Source organism: Zeus faber (genome assembly GCF_960531495.2).
Source record: "Zeus faber genome assembly, chromosome: 10".
Classification (NCBI taxonomy): Eukaryota; Metazoa; Chordata; class Actinopteri; order Zeiformes; family Zeidae; genus Zeus; species Zeus faber.
Window position 1 is genome coordinate 18,416,992 of NC_137199.1, and position 10,704 is coordinate 18,427,695.

General features: G+C 44.2%; 1 protein-coding gene across 1 annotated transcript in view; it reads right to left on the reverse strand.

Annotated features, from left to right (window-relative positions):
• Positions 1 to 1,438: 1,438 nt before the first annotated feature.
• The window catches only part of mgat4b (alpha-1,3-mannosyl-glycoprotein 4-beta-N-acetylglucosaminyltransferase B), a 107,491-nt gene continuing 98,225 nt past the window's right edge, over positions 1,439 to 10,704 (reverse strand). Inside the window, exons 10-15 of the mRNA XM_080007850.1 lie at positions 10,376 to 10,483; positions 8,603 to 8,796; positions 7,966 to 8,044; positions 6,558 to 6,645; positions 3,578 to 3,690; positions 1,439 to 3,302 (exon numbers count right to left, since the gene is read on the reverse strand). Of these exons, the coding sequence (XP_079863976.1) occupies positions 3,279 to 3,302; positions 3,578 to 3,690; positions 6,558 to 6,645; positions 7,966 to 8,044; positions 8,603 to 8,796; positions 10,376 to 10,483 (606 nt within the window). The 3' untranslated portion in view covers positions 1,439 to 3,278. The remainder of the gene's footprint in view (positions 3,303 to 3,577; positions 3,691 to 6,557; positions 6,646 to 7,965; positions 8,045 to 8,602; positions 8,797 to 10,375; positions 10,484 to 10,704) is intronic.

Sequence of the window (10,704 nt, forward strand, 5' to 3'; positions counted from 1 at the left end):
CACGTTTCGACCCTGACCCGTGGACTGCGGGGAAGTAGTAAAGAAAACGAAGTTCGAATGGGCGGAGGAACGACGCGCTCCGCCCCCGCTCCAACACCAGCGACCCCCCCCCCCCCCCCCCGCGCAACGTCCTGCATGCGTGCGGCGCTCGGTGCCGCATTCCCGCCCGAAGGGAGCTCGGCAGAAATCCGGTCTGCCGCGCGGACGGAGGCAAAACGAGCCATTTGAAGCCATTGGACCCGGGTCTTCGTGGTTACAGACGCGGCGTGGCGGCGCACGCCGTTAGCGACGAACTAAGGTCCATTCATAAAAGGGTTTTTACTATTAGAATTGTCGTTGTAAAACACGCCTGACAACGGCACCAGACGCCGCGGGGGTTGGATCCCCTGATGGAAGGCATGAGCTAGCGCGCGTCACGGTTTACCGAACACCGACGCGGGATTTACGGGGTTCCCTTGAATGCAGCATAGTCATTCAATTACATCCTGGCCATTTTAAAGCTTTTTTATTTATTTTTAAATTTAAAATAGCCCCGTTTAAAGTGAACAAAATTGTGTAAAAAAACAACAACAAACAAACAAACAAAAAAAAACAACCCCCGGTGTATAAAATCAACAGCAATTACAATGACAATCACAATAAATATGGGACGAGATAACCATATCCCAACATTACAAAAGTATGAATCAACCATAAATAAATTAAAAATGTGAAAAAACGAAGGAAAAGTGAGAAAACAATAATAATAATGATGATGATAATAATAATAACAATAATGATGATCATAATAAAAATAAATGCATTAGAGGAAAACAAGGCCTTCATCTTCAGGCCTTGGATGAAATTGTCATTAAATTTTTTTAAATTAAAGTCCATTGCTTTTGTTATTATTCATTGGCTTCTGTTTTGGAAGGCTAACATTACATTTCAAAGTAAATATCTGACCTTACTCGGCCGCATGCATCTGTAAAAACTGTAAGTACCATTTATTTTTACTCATTTTACCTAAAGAGGTGTAATACAATCGCTTTTTGATTCACCCCCTGAAGTCAATTCACTCAGAATAACGCACTCTATTGGCAAATTATGCATTCTACTGGATTTAACATTGTGGTGCTGCAGTACAACATAGTACTGTATTTGTGTCCTTGCTGTATTTTTATGACAATCTTTTAACTTACACGTGTTTATCTTTTTTCACACTTTTTCACTTTTTTCACTGCTGCTTTCTTTTCTTGGCCATTTGCATCAACTGGGTGGTTAAAAGTCCTTTTTTTGCCAGCTGTGTCCTCCAGCAGGCTACAGTACAACACCAATAACATTGAATTTAACTGAACAGAATTATGCACTAAAGCGATGGACAGAGCAGTGAGAACAACATTGTTTATTTGTGCAAATCAATACCCTTTGTAAGACGTTCTTTTCAAATTTCTGGCTTTATTACAAGTCACAGATTGGACAGAAGGTAACATCATTAAATATAGTTTATCTAAAGGATACAAAATACAACACAGGAAGATAATAGCAGAGCATTCCAGTGCATCTTCCCAGGAAAAAAAAAAAAAAAAAAAAGATGATTCCTGATACCAGCAGTTTGGGAACTAGGGCGTTGCCCCCTGGTTGCATTCGACAAAGCCGCACTACGGGCGAGGAGTCCCCGTGTAACAACCGTGTCGTCACCCTGTGTCCCACCGTGCGGCCATGCCGGTGGCCCCTCGGGACCATCTCCACACAGTTTGGCGAAGCTGCTCGCGTCCCGCCCTGCACAAGCCAAGAAAACCAACTGTTTCGACGACCACATTCAGGAAAGGGCTTTTATTGTTCAGTTTTTAAAATCGACTCCTCCGCCGACGCTCTGCAAGCCAGGCCCCACATCGTCCAGGTTCTACACGAGGGCCCTGCTGTTAATATCGGAAAATGTGTGAAAGAGAGACAAAGAAAACAACCAGTTTGTCTTTGCGTGAATGTCGCTGCAATCCTCAATGGACTTAAAAAAAACTACTCTATACGTAGTCAGTCGGAAAAGTCGAGAGAGGACACATCTGTCCGTCACAGAGTTGAGATGTGCCCTACTGGGCGACAGGCTTCCATCTTTTATTTGGAAACAACGGCGGTGAAAAGTTAGGAAATAAAACGAGTATCGTGTCTTTTTTTTAAGCTGTGAGGCCCGACGGGTAAAACCGGGAAAAAAGGTCGGAGATCTCAGCGAAAGTTCCCGGCATCGCTCAGAGCTGCATTTGCCACCTGATTCAATCTGGCCCAGGCTTTCCGAGGGCGTGTTCCAGTTTGCGGCGCCCGGACAGGAAGCAGATGGACAAGATGGATGTTAAGATTCTGAGATCGATGCTTCCTGTTCCTTTATCGAGCACGCCGTCTCTCCGTCTGTCTCCTTAATGCGATAGCAGGTTGTGCATCTGGTCGGGGGGGCCCAAACTGGGCTTCCTCATGTCACATTAAAGCAAATTGCTTCGCTCGCGCCGCGTGACAGCAACGTCAACAAACATGATCCATTGAATGTCCGACAGAGATTATAGGAACAGGCTGCGCAAGGGAGCGGCCTAATGCCGCAGCTCGCGCTTTTGATTTTTAGACGTCGGATCGGTCGACTTTCTGGGCTACAACGTGTGTATCCTCACTGCACCTATATACATATCCACACACACACACACACACCCACAGATCATTCAGGTGACGGTGTGTACATTTATATGCGTATATCCACATACATGGTTATAACCGATATATATTGGTGGGATAATGTTGAGTAGGATAATCCGGGCGCCCTTCATCACCCGGCGAAGGGCGTGCGGCGCAACTGACGGCAGAAATAATGAAGCAGAGTCTTATCATTTTCAAAAGCCATGAATTCAATGTCAGAAATCCATCAAAAAAAAAAAGGGGGGGGGGGGGCGCCGTTGGACAATTACCAGTGTTTTCAACATACACTTTTTGTACACATAAATAAAGATATGTACTACATACAGCATCTGAGGATTGTTTCAATGTGTACTGTGACGCGCATTCCAGGCGCGTTGCGGAGGAGCCTCCTGGGCGACTTAAGTCCTACAATTTGGATCAAACGTCTCTTCCAGCGCCTTTGGACCGAAGTGGTGTGGCCACCGGGTGGCTCCCTCCCGCCGCGGTGTGGGGACTTAGTGAGCGTCCAGTCGGAGGAGGGCTGGACGCTGGTCAAGGCTCTCTGGCGTTCTGAGGTATTGCTGAGGGAGCGATGGGGGGCAGGGGGCGGGGCGGCGGGGGTTGGGTGGGGGCGCCGAGCTTCACTCCGCCTTCTTGATGAAGATCTGGAGACGAGAGCGTCAGAACATCAAGAGGAATTATTAAAAAAATAATACGAGCTAATAATACGATACGAGTAGGGTGAACTGTTTCTTGTAGATGAATAGACAGACACACAGAAAGACAGACAGACAGATAGATAGACAGACGGACAGATAGACAGACAGATAGATAGACAGAGACAGATAGATAGACAGACAGACAGATAGATAGATGGATGGATAGATAGATAGATAGATAGAGAGGCAGATAAATACATATAGATAGATAGCCCCCTCACCTCACTGAGGATGACCCAGACTGGGGAGTCCGTCAGCACTGACAGGCGCAGGGCCTCCAGAGGCCCGAAGGTGGGGTCCACCTCACCCTCCGCAATGCCGCTCTGGAACATTCCTGAAGGGGGAGGCAGCAGCAAAGTGTGGAAACTGTGAAAGTGTTCTTCATCAAGACTGATCTGTTGTGTGGCTGGAGCAACGGCGTCTGTATGCCGTCTGAAAAGCTTTCTTTCAAAACGCGGCCAAACTCAATAAAAGAAGAGAAAAGCCGGAAAGACGAGCCGTCAATATCCGGGCTGGAATTTGATGGTGATGATGACGATGATAGTGATGATGCCAATGAAGCTTTGACCAATCAGATCGTTTTTTCCGAATGCGGTGGATGTGCGGATGTCGCGGATACAGAACCTCCAGCGGAGCTTCAGGGGGATTGTCTATGACAGTGGTACTCAACATGGGGTCCCACAGGGTCCCAGAGGGTCGCCAGCAAAATTATTAAAAGCTTAATTTGAACCTTTATTCAGTTTACAAGACGGCACCGTGAGAGAATGGACGATAATGACTGTTTGGATCCGAGTGTCGCTATTGTACAGATATGCAAGTTTGCACTGAATCGTATCTTAACAATAAATAAATAACAATACAACAAAATACAAAAAAACAAAAAATAACACAACATGTGATCAGAGAGAGAGAGAGAGAGAGAGAGAGACGGTTTAAGTAACAGAAAGCTGATAGTGCCGCGCAGGACAGGGAAACAGCAGCCGACACCGATACCAAGATAGTGAAATTAATTTGTTGTCTCCGAAAACGAGGCGGCGTCAAGTTGCTATTGATCGAGCGGAGTCGCGCTGAAATATTGATGAACAGGTTAGAACGACTGTTGTAAATTATAACCTCAGATCCGGACTCCTGTTGAACGAGGGACGACAAGGACATTTTAAATGGGCAACAGTGATGACGTGATAAAAACACACTGAGAACAAATCTTTCCTTCCTTCCTTCCTTGTTTCCTGTATATATATGTGTATACTGTATACTATTTGTTTTTACACACAAATATTTTGTTCGTTTTTTATTTTTGCTATTATGCGTTTGTTTTTGTGTATATATATATATTTTTTTCTAATATATTTTTCTATAAGAAGCAACTTTGTTGTATGTACAGTATATATGTTTTTCTGATTTAGATATTTTAGGATTATTATTTATTATTTTTTTATTGTTGCCATGTTATTAGTATTACTTCTTGTTACCTTACGTTTTGCGCGGCCACTGAAGTTTTCCCTCTTTACATTTTACTGCTCTGTACTTGTGTGACTGCATGTGACATCATCAAGAATGATGACTCTCTAAGTATGGTGTCATTGTTAAAACGCATGAAAGTCACATCACAGAAGCAGCGTCATGGTTCCAAAAGGAGCCTGAGCGCTTGAAAGACGACGTCCCCGCTCACGCTTTATTTCCAGGGGGGAGCTTAACGGGTTAACGTTAGAGCCCGAGCACCAAATTGAATCTGTCACTGTACGACAGCAAGAAGCATCTGGAACATCTGGAGCTGATGTTCAGCAGCTGGATGTTGACTTGTCGATGGCTTGCGCACTTGATGTTTTCACGTTAAACTTCACGAGAAACAGGTGAAAAGAAATTAACCTTGACCAGGTAGCAAGGAGTCAGGTGACCTGAATGTCCCTCAGAATAACGTCCTGTGTGTGTGTGTATATATATATATATATATATATATATATATATATATATATATATATATATATATATATATATATATATATATATATATATACACACACACACATAGTATGTGTGCAAGTTTTTGTGTGTGTTTTTGTCTCAGGTAATTGGAAGCCCGCTCGGCACTGTGTGGGAGCCGAACTAATTGGGGGAGAAACACAAAAGCAGAGGAATGTCGGCGGCAGACTGTGTCCTGCAAAACACATCACACATGACATCACTGCTAATACGCTGCAGACGACAGCAATATGACATCCACACACAGGCATGTATCACTGCTGAACATGGAATAAAGTTTTGTGTATGATCTGGTGTGTCTAGAGTGTAGAGCAGAGTAATGGATCTATATTGATGGATAGACAGATAGATAGACAGACAGACAGACAGACAGACAGACAGACAGACAGATAGATAGATAGATAGATAGATAGATAGATAGATAGATAGATAGACAAATCTTTCATTTTTTTAGGATTTAGCAAAATGTTAGGTTTATTGTGTATTGGAATTTTTTTGTGGTTTATATTTATTGCCATTTTGTTTTGGAAAATACTTTTGGTAAATTTTCTAGTATTTGTGTTGGGGTTTATTATGTCTTGCCACTTTTTTCTATTTTTATTACTATTATTATTATTTCTATTATTATTATTATTATTATTATTATTATTATTATTATTATTATTGTTATTATTATTATTGCCTATTGTTTTGAAGTGTGGTGCTGTGAAGACACAATATGTATATTAAATATTACAGTCAGTATAAAAACTGGCTGAATTATGTAATATCTTGTGTTCCTTGTACCAAGGGTGTCAGTCTGTACTGTGGTCCTATGGTAGTACTCTGTTAGTACTGTGTTAGTACTGTGTTAGTACTCTGTTAGTACTGTGTTAGTACTCTGTTAATACTATGTCAGTACCTTGTCAGTACTCTGTTAGTACAATGTTAGTACCATATTAGTACCATTATAGTACTCTCTCAGTATTCTGTTAGTACTATGTTAGTACCATAATAGCACCATTATAGTACACTGTCAGTAGTATGTTAGTACTCTGTTACTACTCTGTCAGGTGTTAGTACTATGTTAGTACTCTGTTAGTACTCTGTTAGTATGATGTCAGTACCCTGTCAGTACTCTGTTAGTACTCTGTCAGTACTCTGTTAGTACTCTGTTAGTCCTATTAGAGGTCCTGTTGAAGGTCAAAGCACCGAGTCGCCCTCAGCATCATGACTCACCGATTCTGATGAAGCCGTCCTCTGTTCGATGGTACTTCGGACTCTTCTCTCTCCCCTCTCTTAAAGCCTCCTTCTCTGCCTGGAAGTTCTGAAAGGAGCACACCACACACGTACATTTCTAGTTAGTAATAAATGTTAAAAAAATACACATATACGAACAGTAGTTATATAATAAAAAAAAAAATTGCAACAACATTTGTAAAAAAAACCTAAAGTTTCCCCTGCTGTCCATAAGTTTGTGGCGGTGCTGACGACACGATCCAAAGTTGAGTCAACTCAACTGCAAACGAGCACGTTAAATCACTTATTGCTGTTTGAGGACACGTCCCACGGTCTTAGCCCTCTACAAAACAGGTAATAATCGGATTGACAGCAGGCCCATGCAGAAAGATTTACACGGGCAGGTGCTCAAAAAAAAAAAAAAAGAAAATGTAAAGGCCCACGGCCAGAGGGCAGATCACGGGTGCGCGTCGGGGCGCCCGCGATGGTGCGCGTCGGGGCACCCGCGATGGTGCGCGTCGGGGCGCCCGCGATGGTGCGCGTCGGGTCGCCCGCGAGGGTGCCCGTCTGGGCGCCCGCGATGGCGCGCTCCGCTGTGCAAGGACACCCCTCATGAATATGCATTACTCTACAAATCCCCCTCGAGGTAAAAGAGAATTAAGCTTTGAAAACATTGAGCTATCCCACTTCTAGGATAGCAAAGATGTATAATTGGGGGTGGAGAGGGTAACACATTATGACACAAAATAATATGCTACAATAGCAGAGTGTGAGAATAAAGTATACTATAAAACAGGGCAGGAAAGCAGAACAGGTGTAAAGAGGATCCGCAGTGACGGGGAAGGCATGTGCCTCTGAGCAACAGTAATGTCAATCAGGCACGTGCAGGTGGGGCTGGAGGTGGGGCGTGGGGTGGTGCCTGAGTACCTGCCCCTTTGCCCCATGGTGCCCTTTTAATCAGGTTTGTTTTCAAGTGTGAACGGGTATCAGGGTAGGGGACTGTCTGGGCAAGATATGCAGATACAAGAGGAAGGTGTCCTCGCCACCCGTGAGGATGTGCGCTCCGTTTCCTTATGGAACGAAACAAAACGCCGTGCACAATGGGAACACTTCCTCACTCGCTCACTTGAATCACTTGTGGATTGCCTGACTATTAGAATATTACACAAAACTGTGTGGATGTATGTGGGTGCATCGGGTGCGTGGGTGGGGCGAGTGTATGTTTTTGTGTGCAAATAATTGATTATGTGCATGTATGTATGTACTGTGCGTATATGCAGAGTAGTGCATGTATGAGGCGTGTGTGTAGGGGACACATACTGTGCATACATACACTACTGAATACAGTACATGCATGGATAGAGGTATCAGCGTTGTGTGTTCTGTCCATAACCAGCAGGAAACTCACATCAAACGGCAGAACCTCCACAGACGTGTTGAAGAGTTTGTCGCCTGGATGTTCGATATTCCCACTCCGAAAGAAATACCTGAGAAAGAGGGCGAGAGAGAAGAGAGCGCGACAAGGATAGCTTTACGTAATCTGCATATCTCCCACCCTGTGTGGCCCTATCAGATTCTTGGATCGGGATGATTTGAGTGAATAAAGAACATGGACGCTGCATAATAAGTTACTGACATGCAGAGCCACATTTGGTAGCCACTCAGATGTCAAAGAGACATGAGTGGTCTGGTCGTAAAAGCCCTGTCTTGTCCCTTCAGGCATGACATGTGAGTATTCCGGTCCATGATGTGGTTTTCTCCCTTGCAATGGTCCGGAACTTGTGATTTTCCGATATGTGTTGCTAGGCATCAACCTGGCTTGCCATCCGCGTTGCCATCCAGCAGAAGGCTGAAGAATACACACTGAAGACCACGTACTGTCTTCCTATCTGGCAGTCATTTCTGGAGTTTGAAGAGTAGATGAGCCTGTTCCAAAAGAGTCCAGGCATTTATTTTGTTCTTTGGTAGTTACCAAAGACCAGTCGGGAAGACCCCCTTATACACACACCCACACCCACCGAACCCTTCTATGCCCCAGCACCCACCTCTCGATGCGAACGGGTGTGAAGAATCGTATCCGGATGAAGTCTCCAGCCACCGGGGTGAAGGCCCAAAAGAAGTCCTCCCCCAGGTAGGCCTTCTCCAGTGTGAAGTGTTGGTAGGTCTTGAGGCTGGTGGTGACCTCAGCCAGGGGGTTGGCGTGTCCCTTATGCAGGGTCTGCTTCCCAAAGTCCTTGTCCTGGAGTCAAACCAGGTGGATGGAACATGTAAAGAACCCAAGTGTTTAAAGGGACAATGGACCATTTTTTCATGCAGAACATAGACGCCGCATTGACGGCGTCGGCTCGTCGCTGCAACGTCACATTGGAACGGGCAAGACTGGCTTGTGAACAAATACAAGTAAACAGGGGAGCTGTGGGTTTTCTGGATAAAAAACACTATAAGGTTTACATTTCTCAATCGATTTCAATGAGTTGTTTTCATATACAAGGGTTAATGATCGATGTGGAGTAGGGACCTGCCCCAAGCACCTGTCCCTATTGTCCCTCTATGTCCATGGTGCCCTTTTTATCGGGCGTGGGTTTTTTTTGTAAGTGTGAATGGGCATCGAGGTAGCGGATTTTCTGGGCAAGATATGCATATTCATGAGGAACACGTCCCACTTCCAGGATAGCAAATGGCCAGAGGGCGGATCACGGGTGCACATTGGGGCGCCCGTGATCTGCGAGTAGCGCGCCGCTATGTGTACCCTTGCCTCAAAGTAGAACAACTGAAAACAGCAGGCTCCATTTAAAAAAAACACCTTGCGCAACGGGGACACTTCCTCATTCACTCTCTTACTTACTGACTTAATTTTGCACTTGATATGTTTGTGTTGACACACAAGCGATAACATCGACATGTTATTCTCCATGATTCTGTCAACTCGTCAGCAGCTTAAGTGTAGGTCTTATTTTTTACAATTCTGCTCAGTTGACTCATTAATTACATATATTTACCTGTTAATTAGTTGTTCATTAGTAATTTATATATATATATATATATATATATATATATATATATATATTCAGAGATATAAACTTTGAATTTAATTTTCTGGAAAAAAAATTGGTTTAACATGTAAAGGTTTAACATGTAAGACTTGATCAATTCATTTGTTTCTTTTCTTTTATAACTGCTTTTCATTCTTTCTTTCCAATCGGGTCCTTTTCCTGGGCTGATGAGATGCGGCTGCATTTCGCCTGTGTGGGAGCGAGGCGTCTCCTGGTTCTGATTCATTCACAAAGAGCCGGGCCAGGTTAACTGGATCAATACCTAATTGATCGGGCTAGATTGCAGCACCAGTCAGCCAGGCGAGCTGAAATCTATAGCTCTTAACGCAGAGATCAGAGGCATTAAGCCGAGGGGTTCTGATTCAGCGCCGACATGACGGGGAGAGAGACTTCAGAACTTCCCGTCCGGATCCCGAACTCGCCAAGACAGTGAGACGAGTGAGTTTTAAAAGTTTATTCCTCCCGAGAAAGTCAAATGAGCGCCGAGATCTTTTTCGGCTCCTGCCCTATGTACACGCACAGAAAATCCACGCCTTGACACCCGGGAGCCTCCAATTAAAACCACAGTGTTCTTGTGCCAAACCAAAGTAAAGTTTCTTTATGATAAAAACCGCTTTTTAATCACAAATATGCGAAAGATAAAAAATAAGAAAGATAAAGAAAGATAAAAAATAATAATCTTGCTGACATTTCCAGCCCTACGGCACGGTTGCGCATTAAATAAATATTGTATTGGCAGCTTTTACAGAGGAATTACCAGGTTACCTTGAGTTTCTGGATCTTCCCGGCAAGGGATGAGTGGGTCCCGATATGCTGGAATAAAGAGGGTTTGAAGCGGATCCTCAGGTTGGCCTTCTGCCTGTCACAATGCTTCTGTTGGAGACAGCGAGAGCGCGAAAGACATATAGAAAGGGGGAGAAAAAAAAGTCAGACAAGTAAAAGAAGCACAACACAGGGGTCCGCTCCTCTCCAGCAGTCCGCGCCGCTCGGTTACTGCCGCTAACAAGACGCGAGTTTGTGACGAGCATAGCCCGCGTGATGTTGTTGCTAGGGAACCGCTAAAAAAGAAAAAAAACGAAACATTTCGAAGCTCG